We start from the raw sequence: 15,467 nt of genomic DNA, 5'->3' as shown, positions 1-15,467 counted from the left end.
AAGTGATTATTATATATACTTAACTCAGAAAAATTACTATAAAATCAAGCACAATTTTTATTAAAAGAAATGGAATAACTACTGGTTAGGAAATTGAAGACTACTGGTTAGGAAATTGAAGAGCTTAGAGAAAAGCTTTGTACTTAAAAAAATAAAATAAAAGATAATACAAATAAAATACTTGGAACTGAATGTAAAGCCCTATTTTTATTTGTCATACAAAACTCAAATTATGTACATTTATTTTAAAATCTTAAAAGAACAATTATCTTTAGAGAAGGAATTATAAGCAACTTTCTAAGTTCTTCGTATAAGAATAATGAGACTAGAATATGTGACCTGGTTACTCTAAGAGGAAATACAAGTAAAAAGTAGTAGCAAATTTCTTTTTGTTGCAATTAAAAATAAGACCAGATGAGAAGAAAGAAAACATTAGACTCCATTGAAGAACATACAGCAAAGCCTGTCAAAACAATACTGTGAAAGACATTTAAATTAACTACTGCCATCTAGTGACTCAATCAGTCAATCTCTCTGGGATTTGACTACTTTGAATCCCATATTCCGGTTTCATTATTTTCTGAACTATTCTAGTCAATATTGGTATTAGGGGTTAAGGGAATATATGCAAGGCATGCTTATCAAATTTGTTGCTTAAATGAAGTGAGAAGGAAACAGCAATTGCATTAGAGATAGAATAAGATCCTACACTTTGAAAAACTGAATTTGGACATGCTGACATCTAATAGGGATAAGAGCCCCACTTCCATTCCTAAATCAAACGAAACAAAAGAAATACAGAAACAAAACAACATCTACACCAGTATAACGATGGGGAGACCAGGTTCACTGGCAATGGATATGAAAAAGAGCTGGTAGATGAGGTAACAGAGGACTGGGGTAACCGGGTCCACACCAACCAAAGCATATTCAATGGAAAATGACCAGGATGATAAGAAAAAGAAATACACTTTTTAAAACCTGGAAGTACTACTGACAGCCTAAAATAGAGAAGACAAATGGAAAACAGCTTTTACTCTATGAAGGGCTGTCACAAAGAAAATGGTGAGGCCTAGCAATTTTCCTTGCTTCTGCTAAAATCCTGGGATGCAGTGTGATGGTAAGTAGGTGTATTGTTTGATGTTGTCCAAGGGTGTTTCCTCATTCTCCATGTGATTCTTTCCAGATTGGGAGTATTTGGTAAAAAGATCAGAATTTGGTAAATTCATCTTCTTTCTCTAAATGGCTTTTAAAAGGTGGGAGAGACACCAGGAGTTTCTTCCTTTCTTCAACCTTTTATTTTTTTTTTATTTTTTTTTTTAACATGAATGTTGATACTGGTTTTATTTGTAATTATCAAATGCTGGAAACAGCCCAAATGTCCCTTACAGCTGAACAAATAAACAAGCTGTAGTGTACCCATTTAACAGAATACTAATGAGCAATTAACTCAAGGATCGATCATTAATATAGACAACAATATCGATGAATCTCAAATGCATTATGCTGAGTGAAAGTCAATTTAAGAATTTACCAAATTTACTTTCTGAAGTTATGGCATGAGACTGCACATAATCTTTTCTGAGTGGTTGCTACTTTGTTTCATCAAAAATAAAATTCTGTGATCCAGTTTCATTTCACATCTTTTCCTGGAAGTCTCGGTCTATGTTTTTAAATAAGCCTTCGCTAAATATGAATGATAAATATAAGTTAGGAAATTAAAAATCGAGAGATATCCAGAATATTAAATAAGTAATTGTCAAGTGAACCTCAGAAAATCAGTGAATGTTTATAATAAAATGACTAGCTCTTCTGAGGGCCCGTATACAGAATTTCACACCCCAAACAGCCCTAGTTTTTTAACTTACAGGTAAGCTCCATTTTCGTTTTACTTCAGAACCCCTGCATTCTTGATTATCGTTTAAACTATACTCTTATACTCACAGGCCAAGGCTGTAGATCATTCAGTCCCTTTTCTAATTTCTCAACATCTGGAAACTTTGTGGCTCCATCAGCATCTGCCATAAGGATCTTTTCTCCTCGAGAACTGAATATACCCTGCATTTAAAAATTAAGAGAAAGATGGTTAAATTCAATGACATATCAGTCTATTTTGCTTCACTTAAGATATCTAAGAGTGAAATAATTAGGTATGAAATGGCAGCAGTAGGCCAAAGTTCACTGAAAACAAATTACATTGATAAGATCTTCCTAAATGTATCTAATGTCTATTTCATGATTTTAAACACATTTTGAGGTCATACTTCAAAAATATCAAGATAGAAAACAAATTTAGACAAATTAAAGATATTCTGAATCAGTAAGATTAAAAAAGTGAAACACCTATCATACACAGTATGTATGAATTTTATGTATATGTATCATGGTGCTTAAGGGATCAGCGGCTACTTAGAGCAGCACATAAAGAACACATTTATGAACAGATTGAACAGATATAATACATATTAGGTTGGTGCAAAAGTAACTGCAGTTTAAAAGGTTAAAAAAAAAATGGCAAAAACCGCAATTACTTTTGCACCAACCTAATAAAAATTTGCTCCGAAGTTCATATTCTTTACTATGGAATCTAAAATATTTTACATTAATTGTTGAATAAAGAAATATGGAATGTCAGTAAAATTTAGTAAGTCTAGATATATTCAAATACTATTTCATGTTATTTGAGGCATCTGACACTTAGCAAACTTATGCCACTCAATTTTGATTGATTGGTCTTTTGTGTAAAATATGGCTCTATGAGTGTAGATTTCACACAGAAATAAACTATACATCAACTCTTAATTTCATGGCGCATTTAAGTGAATTCACTGTTTCTTAAATGTAAACATATTTATGGTTTGATTCAGTAAAATACAGCTTTGATATCACATAAGACTGTGAATATAGATAAGATACATGTTAAGACAAATGTAGACAGAAATTTGATCATTTATTCTATGCTATGGGTCCACGAATTAGTATTTGTGATGTTTGTCATACCCTTTAGAATATGGGCAAATAAAAACAGAAATAAAAATGTTATATTTAACACCTGAATGACATACATGAAGTTTTAGAAAAGAGAAAACATTACAAGGTACAAAACCTGTAGCCATGAATTTGAAATGAAATGAAATGAAATGAAATGAAATGAAATGGAATGGAAGGAAAGAAGGAAGGAAGGAAGGAAGGAAGGAAGGAAGGAAGGAAGGAAGGAAGGAAGGAAGGAAGGAAGGAAGGAAGGAGAAGGAGGGAGGGAGGGGAAGGAAGGAAGGAAGGAAGGAAGGAGAAGGAGGGAGGGAGGGGGAGGGAGAGGGAGAGGGAGGGGGGGGAGAGAGAGAGAGAGAGAGAGAGAGAGAGAGAGAGAGAGAGAGAGAAAGAAAAGACTATTTCAATGATACCTAATAAGGGTGAACTGGAGGTTACTATTTAGCATTAATGGAAAATTGCCTTTGGCTCTCTAACTGGTTTGAGGTGCTTCATCTATCTATTTATTTATTTATTTTTCAAAGGGGGATTCTTTAATGTCTACCACTCTTTCATGCTACCACCAATGGCCTTCACTGCACTGCCATTCAGTCATTCCCTATGCCCTCTGACTACTCCAATTTTTCTTCCTCATGTGCCTCTTTTCCCCAAAGCTTGGTTCCTGGCCCTGCTTCTTTATTCCCTCTTCCTTACCAATTTAATGGCTTCAATTATTATCTGACATATGTGGATGACTCACTCATCTCTCTCCCAGGCTATTCTGGATACCACTACTTGGAACCTCAAATTTAACATGGCTCCAACTCAACTCAACATCTTGTCTCTTAAACCAGCTCCTCTGCCAGTGGTTCCCAAGACTCTTATTACTAATAAACCTGTAGCCATGAATTTGAAATGAAATTATAACTAATATACTTATAACTAATTCCTCTCCTCCATCACCTGATCTAATTTTGCCTCATTTTAAACACCTCCTACATTTGTCCTCCTCTCTTCTGTTATGTCACTACCATAATCCAAATAATATTCATTACATATTGCCTAAACTACTACACACTGGCTACTGTCGCTCTGTCGATGGTAAAAGTCGATGGTAAAAAAAAAGCCCCCACCTAGCCTAAAGTTCCTGATCAGAACCCACCTACCCCTCTGGCCTCATATCTAAAGTCAAGCCACAAGTACCACTAGCAGTTCCTCCTGTGCAAGCTCCCTGCCCCAGCTTTGGCCTGAATAATCCCTATTCCTCCTTGAGGAATCTATTCAAAATTTACCTCCTGTGGGAATCTTTGCTGCTCCTCCCAGGCAGAGGGTGGTGCTAACATTTTTCATATGCTTTCATTACAGCATTTACAACAATGGTAAACTGTGGTATCCTTAAGGATAGGATGGGTGTCTTTCACCTCGGTATCTCTAATAAAGTACCTAACATATAGTAGAAACTCAAATGTTGGCTGAATAAGTGGATGGATGGATTTAAAGCCCACGATGATACTGCGTCAATCCTCTTTTCTTTTCCTCCTTTGTATGTTGTGACCCAGTCAGAGCAAACTCATTGTTTCTAGGACATATCCCAAGAGTTCCGACGTGGCTTTCCTTGCTTTGCTGACTGACATGCTCTTCTCTTTTCTCACCTCTTTCTCCATACAGTAGCAGAGGGGAAGAATATGGATGTCAGGGTTAAACTAACCTACTCCAAATCTGGACTTAATATCTATGTGACCCTGAGTAAGTTATTCTACCTATCTATCCTCAATTCCTCATCTAGATAATCAAAATAACAGGACCTACCTCATGAGGCGATGTGAGGAAGATTACGTGTGATAATTATGTAAAAGTGGTTAATTTACTGTCCAGATCAAAATAATCCATAAGCAACTGGAAGCTGGCGCTCACCATCGCTGGAGGCCTGGCTTCAGCAGTTTCTCCTTTGTGAAGTCGGCTACTTCATGTGCCTGGCCGAGACTGCTCGTGACCTGCCCCAATATCTATTCTTTCCTTCTTCACTACTAATGGAACCCTGACTTGGTTGGGAATGAATATGTTAGAATAAACATTTTTTTAGCCACCCTGGAAATAGGGGTGGCCCTGTGACACTGTTCTGGCCAGTGAGATGTAAGTAAGTTAAGTCATTGAGTGGAGCTTCTGGGAAAGCTCCTTAAAAGTGGACAAACCAGCTGGCATGGATCTTTTGCCCTTTGCCCGTCTTCCTCTCTGGAATGTGGATGTAATGGTTAGTGCTCCAGGGGTCATCTTGTGTGCATGAAGAAAATAGGAGCTGGGTTTCTGATGACGGCATGGAGTTGCTGAACAAGTTCTAGACTGTCTGTATCTAGAGTTCTTTTGGGGAAGGGGGGCAAAATAAATAAAACTCTAAGTCATTTAGAGCACTATTATTTGGATTTTCTTTCACATATCTTGACTCTTGGTCTTTTTGCTAGGGTATCTTGATTCCTATGTGATATGCCTCAGCTGAAAGTAAGTTCTTCTTCCTTGCAGTTTCTATAGCAGTTCATCTGCATTTCTCTAAGTACAATCACCTTTTCTATTAGACCGTAAATTTCCTCAGGACAGACCCACATCAGGCTGATCGTAGTTCATGCTACCATGCTTAGCAAGTGCCTTCATAAAGGTAAAATTTTACACACAAAGCATTTTGCAAATTGCCAAAAATAAATAAATAAATAAATAAATAAAAGTCACATAATCTTATTATACAAATGACACTATCAAAGACACATAGAGGTAAACCGTAACATTTTAAACTTTGATTAAGGTAAACATATTTCTCCGTATCACCTAGTATGTTATAGATATGGCATATTTTCAGATTTGATCAAATACACATATATGTATGAAGTTATTATTAAATAAGTAATTGCCCACTAACTTGAAATGTTGGTATTCAACTAGCCAGCTGTAAAATACACATGTACTATAGTCTGTAAGAGAGGTTATTCAAAATATCTTTGTATTTTAGATAAAAATATTGAAACTGTATTACCATCCTAACAGCTCCACCTTTCCCACGATTCTTCACCAGCGTGATCACTCGTACTTTGTCACTTCCGTATTTCTGGCAATATTTAAAAGCTACCTGTCAAATTATATCAAAGTGAGAAAAAAATTTACTTGGATTTCAAGATAGTAATTTAAAGTGGGTTTCTCATTTTGGCTTAAACACTGCGTACTATTCCAGTTGCCCTCTCCCTGTGACTCGATTATACCCACTGTGCATTTCGGTTGCTGAATTACTGGTGCCGAGATCTGACATTGACCTACGAGGTTGAAGTCAGAATTCACTTTCCTACAGAGGAACCACCAGAATAGCCAGCAGCTGCCTCTTCTTGTGTCAACTCCTGTACCTAAGCTATTGAGCTGCTAGAAGAGATAAAATCCACTTGCTAATCGACTAGCACATACTTGTGACCGGGGCCTCCAATAGTGCTTAACGACTTGTTTACTTGTCAGCAACAGATCTTATTCCCCAGAGAGGTTGTTTGTATCTGCACCATTTCCCCTAAATCTCACTTGAAATCCTTTCTCAGCAGATATCCACGCCGTAACTTGTCCTCTTCTGAATCTTCAATCTCTTCCTCTCCGCTGGCTCCACAGCCTTAAAAGTGCTCAAGGCTCCAGCATACTAAAAACTTTCCTTTGACTTCACTATTATCTTAAGCAACTACCATTATTTTTTTATTTATAATCAAAGTAATGACACAGTGACCTACAGCTGCTATCTACATCTCTTCCTCACTTATTTAGTCTTCAAGCCATTGTAGCACGGCTCATACCCTTTGCTTTTCCGTATCGCCTTTCTACTTAACTCCTACTCTTCGGCACCCTCGCCTCTTGGCACTCATTTCCATAGGCAGTTGTGAAGTTATTCTCATTTGGTGTTTACCCTCCTCTCAGGCCAGTTTAAGACGCAGCTCAAATATGTGTCTTTTTCTTGGCTTCCATGCCCACCCTCACACTCCTCCAAGAAAAAGGAGAGTACAATTCTAATAATACGTTCTCCTAAGGTATTTTCCCATTCAACTGTTACATCACTCATCACATACTGTAACTACAGACCTTTCTCATTAGGTAGTGAGCTATTTAAAGGCAAAGATTACTACTTCTAGTGCCTGACACATAGTCTAGAATGAATTAATCTCAATAAACAAATGCATCCATAGTCCCCTGTCCCGACTCCTATTATAGCAGTGTGGTAGGTAAGCACGGTTAGCTGCCTACCCGACAGACAATGCCTCCTTCTTCCTTGCTATCATGGCCCCCGTCTCACCTAGTGACAGTATGGGCAACCTTGGGACACGGATCATGATTGCTCCAAATCCTCTTTGCCAAGTACTTTCCCAGCCCCCCTTACAGGCCTGGGTGGTCATGCCACCAAGTTCTGGCTCATGAACTCTAGGAGGTCTGCGGGAAGGGAAGGTTTCTGGTAAAGGTTTTTATTCCCAGTTAAAAAGGAAAGAGGCACTCAAAGATAATTCTTAATGTCCTGGCTGTCGCTTGAACAGCTTTAGGACATGTGACATCTGGAGCTGTGGCAATTTTGTGATGAGGGAGCATGTGAGAACTGGAAAACTAGCTTTTCCCCAGCTGGGCTGATGTTGCTTCCGTAATCTCAGCAGCAGGTGCCCCATGTTGATTTTCGATGCCCTGCCCTTCATGTATTAATACGTTGCTGGAGCAGTCTGTGTTCAGGCCATATTCACTATGCAAAGTGCAACACTTACTCTTCCTAAAACAGATCTCACAATACTTTCTGGCCTCTATACCTTTGTTTACACAGTTTTTTCAATCTCAATGTACTATCTTCCATGTTTGTAGTCATAAACATGCTTAAGGGTTTAGTTCAAAAGTCACTTCTCTTTCTCTCAACTTCTTTATAGCATTTTCTCGGCCCCACTTTTTACCTGCATTACAGAATTTTGTAGACATGTTGCACGACTGTCCTGGAGGATGCTCATCCAAAGACACAAGCTCAGGGATGTACAGTCCATCCAGTGTCTAGTACTTCGTGCATAGTTGGTATTTAACAAAATCATTACTGATGCATAATCAAGTGAACAGATGTTTCACTGTGTGTTTATTTTAAGGGCCAACATGTGACCATTTAACAAGAATATGAATTAATGAGTCTTTCACTCATAGAAATATGAATATCAAATAAGAAAATATGAAGCCTACTTAACAATAAAAACATTTGGATGTTTGGAGAGTAATCAGGACCACTGGCAAGATTTACTAAATGCACCTTTATAAGAATTAGTGCACCTGGGCCCAGCAGCCACAGGTCTAGGAATGGAGGAATGAGAGGACATAAGACCCTAAATACCGTTGCCGCCCGTGGGTAAATCTAGATGGGGGTATGCCTAATGACACCCAGGAGGAATAGAAAGGCATCTTCTTATTTGCATGACTACTTTAGAAACTGACAGGTAAGGTACACATAAAGAATAGAATCATGCTTAGGGAAAAAGGAACCATAAATTAATAGACAAAAGGGGTTCCCCAGTGGCCAAGGTCAACAGTGGTTGTGCATGTCCTGTCCTAATTTGGTGATCTTCAAAGCTTCCCTGGTCTTATGGAACAGTGGAACAGCTTTCCATAAATGAAATCTCTCTGCTTCATTTGCTATCTACACTATAGCAATGGAGACTATTTAGCAAAGCTTTACGGTTCTCTGATGAGCAGACATAAGATTTTACAATTGCTAAATTTTTCTGTATTTTCTCTATCTAATGGCAATTCTAAAAGCAAGTTTACTTACCTTTGAAGTCTGGTCTTTGCTGCCATCATCAACTACTATCACCTCGTAAGTGAATGTAGGATCTTGTTTCTGCAAGAAGCAAAAATTAAATACCATGATTTGGCATAAATGTCATGAAGAATTCTAGTAAAACTGTAAGAAATTTAAAAAACAATTATTTTAGTATGGATGTGTATAAATACGAATATAAAGAAGTGCACAAACCACATAAAATAAAAAGGCCAACAAACAGGAGACCCTGGACAGGAGCAGAGGGCGGACACTGACTAAATCTCTGCGAGCATCCCGCTCTTGCCCTTGCCCGCCCTGCTCCCATAGGTCATGGCGCCAGGTTCTTGTGCTGAGCACGAGAGGCCAGCAGGCATATGAGGAAAAAGCCCATGAGGTCTGAAGTCAGAGAGTGCAGATCCCCACCTGGATATACCACGTCCTAGCCTTAGGACATTGGGCAAGTTAACATTTTTGGCCTGTGTTCTCATTCAAAACAAAAAACCTCCGTCTATGTGGCTGGTGTGAAGATTACATGTAACAGAAGAGAAAGAAGCCTCATACTAATAAGAGCTGCATTCTCTTCCTTTTTTCTTTAATTTCTTGAGTAATAGGGACCCCCCTCTTTTGATGAATCTTCTATCTTCCCTTTATACAAAAAAACCTAAAATCAAAGTAAATCAAAACAAGGAATTTTCTTAAAAAAGAACCAGCCCCAAAGCTTATTTGCTTTCTTACTCTTCAAGGAGATTCCAACAGCAGCTAATGCTACAAAAGAGGGGCAGGTATTACTTTTGTTGGCTTTACGCAGGGAAAGAGGGGAAAAAATGAGGAGAAACTCTTTGGAATAATAAAACGCAAAATAATTTCAACCGAAATAAAGTCACAAGAGTAAAAACAGCATTGTGCTGTGATACAAAGTCTGCAGACACTCTATCACTCTATTTTAAGTATATCATCAGGCAAGAGAGGATAAAAAGTGGGTGGGAGAGTACAAAAAAGAAATTTCAGCTTTCCATTTGCTCTGGGGTAACTCACCTGCCTCTGGAGATGTACAAAGTAGAATATTCGAATCGTATCGTTCCTCCTTCATGTATTACCTAGACATCTATAATCTGCTACGTGCTGGGGTTGCCTAGCAACAAGCTGAGCATAGGGCAATGAGCTCATGGGGAGACCCAGTGATCATGATGGCCCAAGCATGGCCGCCACTGCCCCTCACAGTGGATCTAACCTGGGGTCCACAAGTTGGTGACCTGATCTAGTTTTAATTGGAGGCATCATAATGAAAGAGAAAACATGATACCTGTCTCTCTTCTAGATAGCCCAGAGCTTCATCCATCATCACAGGCACTTAAAGACAAAATAGTATATTAAAAATTGCTTTAGAAAATGGTTTATCAAGGCCTGGCACATTCAGTTTACATATGGCGGCAAAAGTCCTGCTAATCTAAGAAGCCCCTCTGGGACGTTCCCCAGTGGCCATTCCCACCGGGAACGTCTGTCTTCTGTTCGTGTCCTGCTCATCACTCCTCTAGAACACTCAGTCCCGTACTTCATGATGCTCATAGCCTTACAGCTAATAGTCATCTCCCCTCTTTGAACTGCAACTACCAACTATATCCTCACCACAGCCCACATCTACTCATGCTCTGGCAAAGACAGTAAAATCCAATGCCTTAAATTTCCACTTCTTCCCAAACTACCCCTTACCAAAAAGTCAAATAGGACTTACACCGCTTTTCTTCATTGTATGAAGGCACGACGACAGAAAGTTGCTTGGTGGGTGAGTCCCTTATGCTGGGCAGAGTTTCCTTTTGACCTTTGGCATTTAAGAAGAATCTCTCTTCTTCATGTTGATGAAGAGGTGGCATTTCCGTAGCGGTTATAAATGCAACAAAGGAAATCTAAAAGCAGATATGTTAAAAGGAAATTACGTTAGGGTAACCCTTTTTACATTTGTTATGTTGGAATGCCACATCATTTACGTGATTTTTTTCCCCTTTGATGAAACATTTATTCTCAGTTTTTAGTGCATTAACAATGGTCTAGAGGTGACCCAAAAATTCAAACCAGTCTCAAGAACAATGATTGTCCTTTTTTCCATTAGTAAGGTACTAATGCCTTACAGGGCTCTTTGTCTCTTCCCACCTGTCATTCCCCTGGCCTCGATCATCCCAGATCTAATAGGGAACAAATTACAGTACAATCCACTCATAGATGCGCTGAACCCCCAATCCCTGGTACACACACAGTGAGGTCCCATCCCTACTTAGAGCCTGTATGTAACAGAGGACAAGTTCATATAGCAGATGAATGCGTGGGATGAGGTCAGACCTCCCATCCAGGCCCAGATCAACCCCAACCCCCACAGTGAGGAGCAGTAATGCTTAAGAATATATTCTTGGTACTTATCCTATATTTGAACTCAGAATACAGTATTTTCTGGAGTAAAGTATCAAACTTGTAGTAGACTGTAGGCACCATGCACTACTAATATTACACAGCTCCCTTCCATATGCACCTGGGAGCTAGCTTTGGAAATAACTATTCTTTGGAACATTGTTTCTATTGGCATACCTTCGGCTTTCAAAACAATCAATCTACAAATTTTTGGAATGATACTCTTTTGTAATTTGACAATCATTTATAATGTTCTATTGGGAAAACACTAAAATTGCATATGCTTCTGACTGGTGTGAGCATGGAGGCAACATCCAGATTGGTGAGTCAAACGTCCTGCTCTGCACCCCTGGTGTCCAGATTGTGGTTTCTAAATTGCATCTCCCACTAAAAGCAACCAGTGCTCCTCAAAGGAACAGCTAATCCAGGTCTGGGGCAGGAAACGGACAATGGTGGAACAGCACCTCAATGACGATGAAGAACGATGCCAAATGGACAAAGTAGCCAACCTGAGGGGCTCTTACTGGCTTATGGCGGGAGATTTGAGCATCAAATTACAGCAATGCATGGAAACACATGAAAAGTATTTTAAGCCATGGATTCATAATGATACCAAAAATAAAGAAAATTAATCGGTCACCTTTGTAAGATGCCAGGGAACTATCTCATTATTTTAAAATCCTGCCTTTTATCTTACCTTTTATATATGAAAGGTATTTCAGGTTAATTGGATAATGGAAGATTAAATTCTTTTTCATTATAGATTTCTAAGTAATACATGAAGAAGGAATGATATGATTAGAATATTGCACTTTGCAACTCCCAGTGAAATAAGGATTTAGGTAGTGATCGTCAGTGACTGCTAAACCCATTAGGTTAATGACAGATTTTATAACTGGAGAGTCAGGCTAACAACTCCTGAACCCACGGATCCATCTTAACACCAGAGAAATCATACATTATATGCCTCCTGATGTGATGGAAGAGGAAGTATTCAGCATCACTCACATTTTTTTTTGATTAAAAACCTCAAACATGCATTTCATCAAGTCTCTAGATGTAACTACTACTTTACGGGAAATTCAGGAGACAGACTAAGATGTTAAAGGTCAAAGAGGGTACAATCAGTAAAACCCAGATTGTCAGAAATTCTACAGGACAAATGACAACTTATTAAAGGAAAAAAAGGGACAAGAAACTGTTATAATTTAAGACTTGAGACAAATCAGGCGGCTGGTTTGCTCAGTGGTTAGAGCACAGTGCTCATAACACCAAGGTTGCTGGTTCCATTTCCACATGGGCCAGTGAGCTGCGCCCTCCAGAACTAAACTGAAAACAACGACTTGACCTGGAGCTGAGCTGCGCCCTCCACAACTAGATTGAAAATGCCTTGACTTGGAGCTGATGGGTCCTGGAAAGACACACTGGTCCCCAATAGTCCCCAGTAAAAAAAGAGAGAAAAAAAACTTGAGACTTATCAATGAAGTGCTAAGTGTGTGAATGCTGACTGGAACAAACTGACTATACTAAGACATGCAGGAGGCATTGGAAATGATCGGTATTTAAAAGCATAGAAGAATGTTTAACTTAAAAAACATCTGTGATAACCCTATTGACATTATACTTTAAAGAAGAGGTCCTATCTTTAGAGATAAATGTTGAGGCTTTACAGATAAAATACTGTCTTGGATTTGCTTCAAAATAATCCAGAAAGAAAGGCGGGGTGGGGAGGAAGTACTATTGGAGGGTGGATATATATATATATACATATATATATATATATATATGTGTGTATATAACAATATTAATGGGTTTTTGGTAATGATTTCTCACTCTGGCATTTAAAAAAAAACAAGTTCCATGAGCTGTGTGACATTTGTATACATGAGCTTATCCCTCCAACCTCAGTTTCCTTTCCAGACAAATGAAGCTAATGATAACATTTGCCAGTATTATTTTAAAGACCAAATTAGATAATCCTGTTAAACTCTGAATACCCAAGATATTTTAAGTACTCAATAAATGGTAGCCCTTACAATCATTTTAAGCCAGTGAGATCAAATACTTCAGTACAAACTCATAATGTACACCTGTAAATCTGTACAACAGATTCAGCATAAGGTTGATACCATCGAGGATTTTTGTCATACTCTGCCGCGCCAAAAACCTGACTTGCTCAAAAACCTGAAAAACAACTAAAATCTCCATATACCACCAAGGGAAAGAGAGGACTTCTCTCTCAGCCAGACACAAATCACCAAAGAAATCAGGATACAGTGCTTTTTCTCTATCTAAACTGTGTCTAAGCTGTGAGTTGACAAACTTTCTGGCAAGATGGCAGAGTGGCCTTCCTGGCTGCTGATGCCAAGGATGCTGAAACCTCTCCATTTACTTACTAGAGCACAGGTTCACTCCAAATTATATGGGAGAAAGTTCACTTGGCCGTTTTCTACTACTTATGGACCAACAAGTGTTTACAGTGATTCTGTGTTTCCAGAATAATGGCAAAGAAAAATCGAGTTTGAAATCTATTTTACTGCCTCATTGAGAGGCAGCAAATTCAAGGTGTTTAATTCTGGGACATAACGACCCTCAGACGTATGGTAACATCAGGCCTTGCCTATCTCGGTCTTCCTGTGTCCGTGGTGGGTCTCCGTAATCCATTGATTTATTCCAATCTGTCATAGATGGCTCCCGTCTGGGCTATCACCACTTCTTATTTGCTTCACGACATCAGGAAAAGGGAGTCTAGAGAGCACTCACCTTCTGGGGGGCTCAAGACCTCCTCGGCGGGGCCATAACTGCAGAGGCTGCAGACCCGGAGGAAGTCTTGGAGAGGTCGGGATGGGCAGAGGGTCCGGGGACCAGGGGACGCGTGAAGGCTGTGTGAGCACGTCCCAACATTAATAAACGTACAATGCTCTGGGTACGTAGGGAGATAAAGCTCCAAAATAAAAATTAACAACGGAAGGAAAGGGATGTGAAATGGCAGGACAGGAATTCTGGGGTCAAGACAGGGGAAGCATGGTGAAAAGGGACACGTCGAAGAACCGGCAGTGAGGAGGAGAGCACGCCTGGGGCCTTGTCTCCAGAACAGCAGTGAGCCCAGACCCGCGTCGGTCCCCAACCCCTTCTCACCAGTATCAGGGCTGCGGCCGCCAGCGCCACGCCGAGCACCGCGCCGAGCACCACGAGCTGCAGCGGGAGCGAAGCCATCCTCCGTGCGCCGGCTGCACCGCCGCCCTCCCCAGCACCTACACACATGCGGAAGCCGTCCCGCAGCCCCGCCTCCTGCAGGCGGAGAGGCTGCGCCCGCCGCCCACAGCGCCCTCGCGCGGCGAGAACACATTGGGTCTTGTCTGCCAGCCAGGCGCTCTGCTCCAGAGTTGCCAGAATTAGCACTACGTGAAAACAGAACGTCCACTTAATTTGAATTTCAGATAAGCAACTAAGTTTTTTTTGTAACAGCCTTATTGAAATATAAATCACATACCATTCAACCCACACATTTAAAAGTTTTTGGTATGTTACCTAACTTTTTAAAACTGAAATTTTTTTTTGCTATTTTTCCTATTTAAAATGCACAATCCAGTGCCATTAATTACATTCACAATTTTCTGCAACCATCATCACTATTTCTAAAACTTTCCCTGCTCCAGCCCCTGGTAACAACGACTAACATACACTATTTGGGGCTTACTCATAGTAAAAAATTACTCTTTGCTTATCTGACATTCAAATTTAATTGGATGTCCTTTATTTTATCTGGCAACCCCACCACGCAACCTACAATAAAAGCAGCTCCTGTGGAGCCCGCCCAAGGTCCTGAAAAGTGTAACCTGGTGCGGAGAATGAGCGCGAAGAAAATATATGTAATCTCCAGTGCTGAAGCAGGGAGCTCTTTACCTGGGAGAAGGAAAACCCAGGCATAACCTAAGAGGGGGCAGGAAAAGGACGCAGAAACACTGGATTAAGAACATTGGGATAATGCTTCACGCTCAATACTGGATTATTTGCTATAAGGTCGATTTTCTCTTAAACTCTTGAACTGTTTGTAAACAGAGAAGCTATCACTTCTATAACAGCAGACTCGTCAAAACGCGTAGAATGCAAAGAAACCTACAGGTGCGTCTGGCTAGTGACTGTTGAAGCGAAGGGTCGGGTCGCACCCTAGCGATGCCCTGGCCTTCTGCGTCTCCTGCAGCCGTAGAAGAGCGCTGGAGTCCGTGCGGAAAGCGGTGGCCCAGACGGCGCGCGGCACGTAGACAACAGTGTCCTTCCCCCAACCTCCGCGCAGGCGCAGGCGCAGGCG

At 40.0% G+C, this 15,467-nt stretch overlaps 1 protein-coding gene across 3 annotated transcripts in view; it reads right to left on the bottom strand.

Annotated features, from left to right (window-relative positions):
- ALG5 (ALG5 dolichyl-phosphate beta-glucosyltransferase) overlaps positions 1–15,429 on the bottom strand; it is a 43,267-nt gene extending 27,838 nt beyond the window's left edge. Inside the window, exons 1-7 of one of the 3 annotated variants that reach the window (XM_033105074.1) lie at positions 15,279–15,426; positions 14,294–14,556; positions 10,488–10,659; positions 10,059–10,105; positions 8,765–8,833; positions 5,990–6,082; positions 1,945–2,058 (exon numbers count right to left, since the gene is read on the bottom strand). In XM_033105074.1, coding sequence (XP_032960965.1) covers positions 1,945–2,058; positions 5,990–6,082; positions 8,765–8,833; positions 10,059–10,105; positions 10,488–10,659; positions 14,294–14,419 — 621 coding nt within the window. In that variant the 5' untranslated portion in view covers positions 14,420–14,556; positions 15,279–15,426. Of the gene's footprint in view, positions 1–1,944; positions 2,059–5,989; positions 6,083–8,764; positions 8,834–10,058; positions 10,106–10,487; positions 10,660–13,918; positions 14,171–14,293; positions 14,557–15,278 lie in introns of those variants that run through there. The other 2 variants (XM_033105075.1, XM_033105076.1) reach the window with 2 other exon arrangements.
- Between the last annotated feature and the right edge of the window lie 38 nt (positions 15,430–15,467).

This window comes from Rhinolophus ferrumequinum, chromosome 4, assembly GCF_004115265.2.
Source record: "Rhinolophus ferrumequinum isolate MPI-CBG mRhiFer1 chromosome 4, mRhiFer1_v1.p, whole genome shotgun sequence".
NCBI lineage: Eukaryota > Metazoa > Chordata > Mammalia > Chiroptera > Rhinolophidae > Rhinolophus > Rhinolophus ferrumequinum.
Note: the sequence above shows the minus strand (reverse complement) of the source record. Positions and strands in the feature narration are given on the sequence as shown.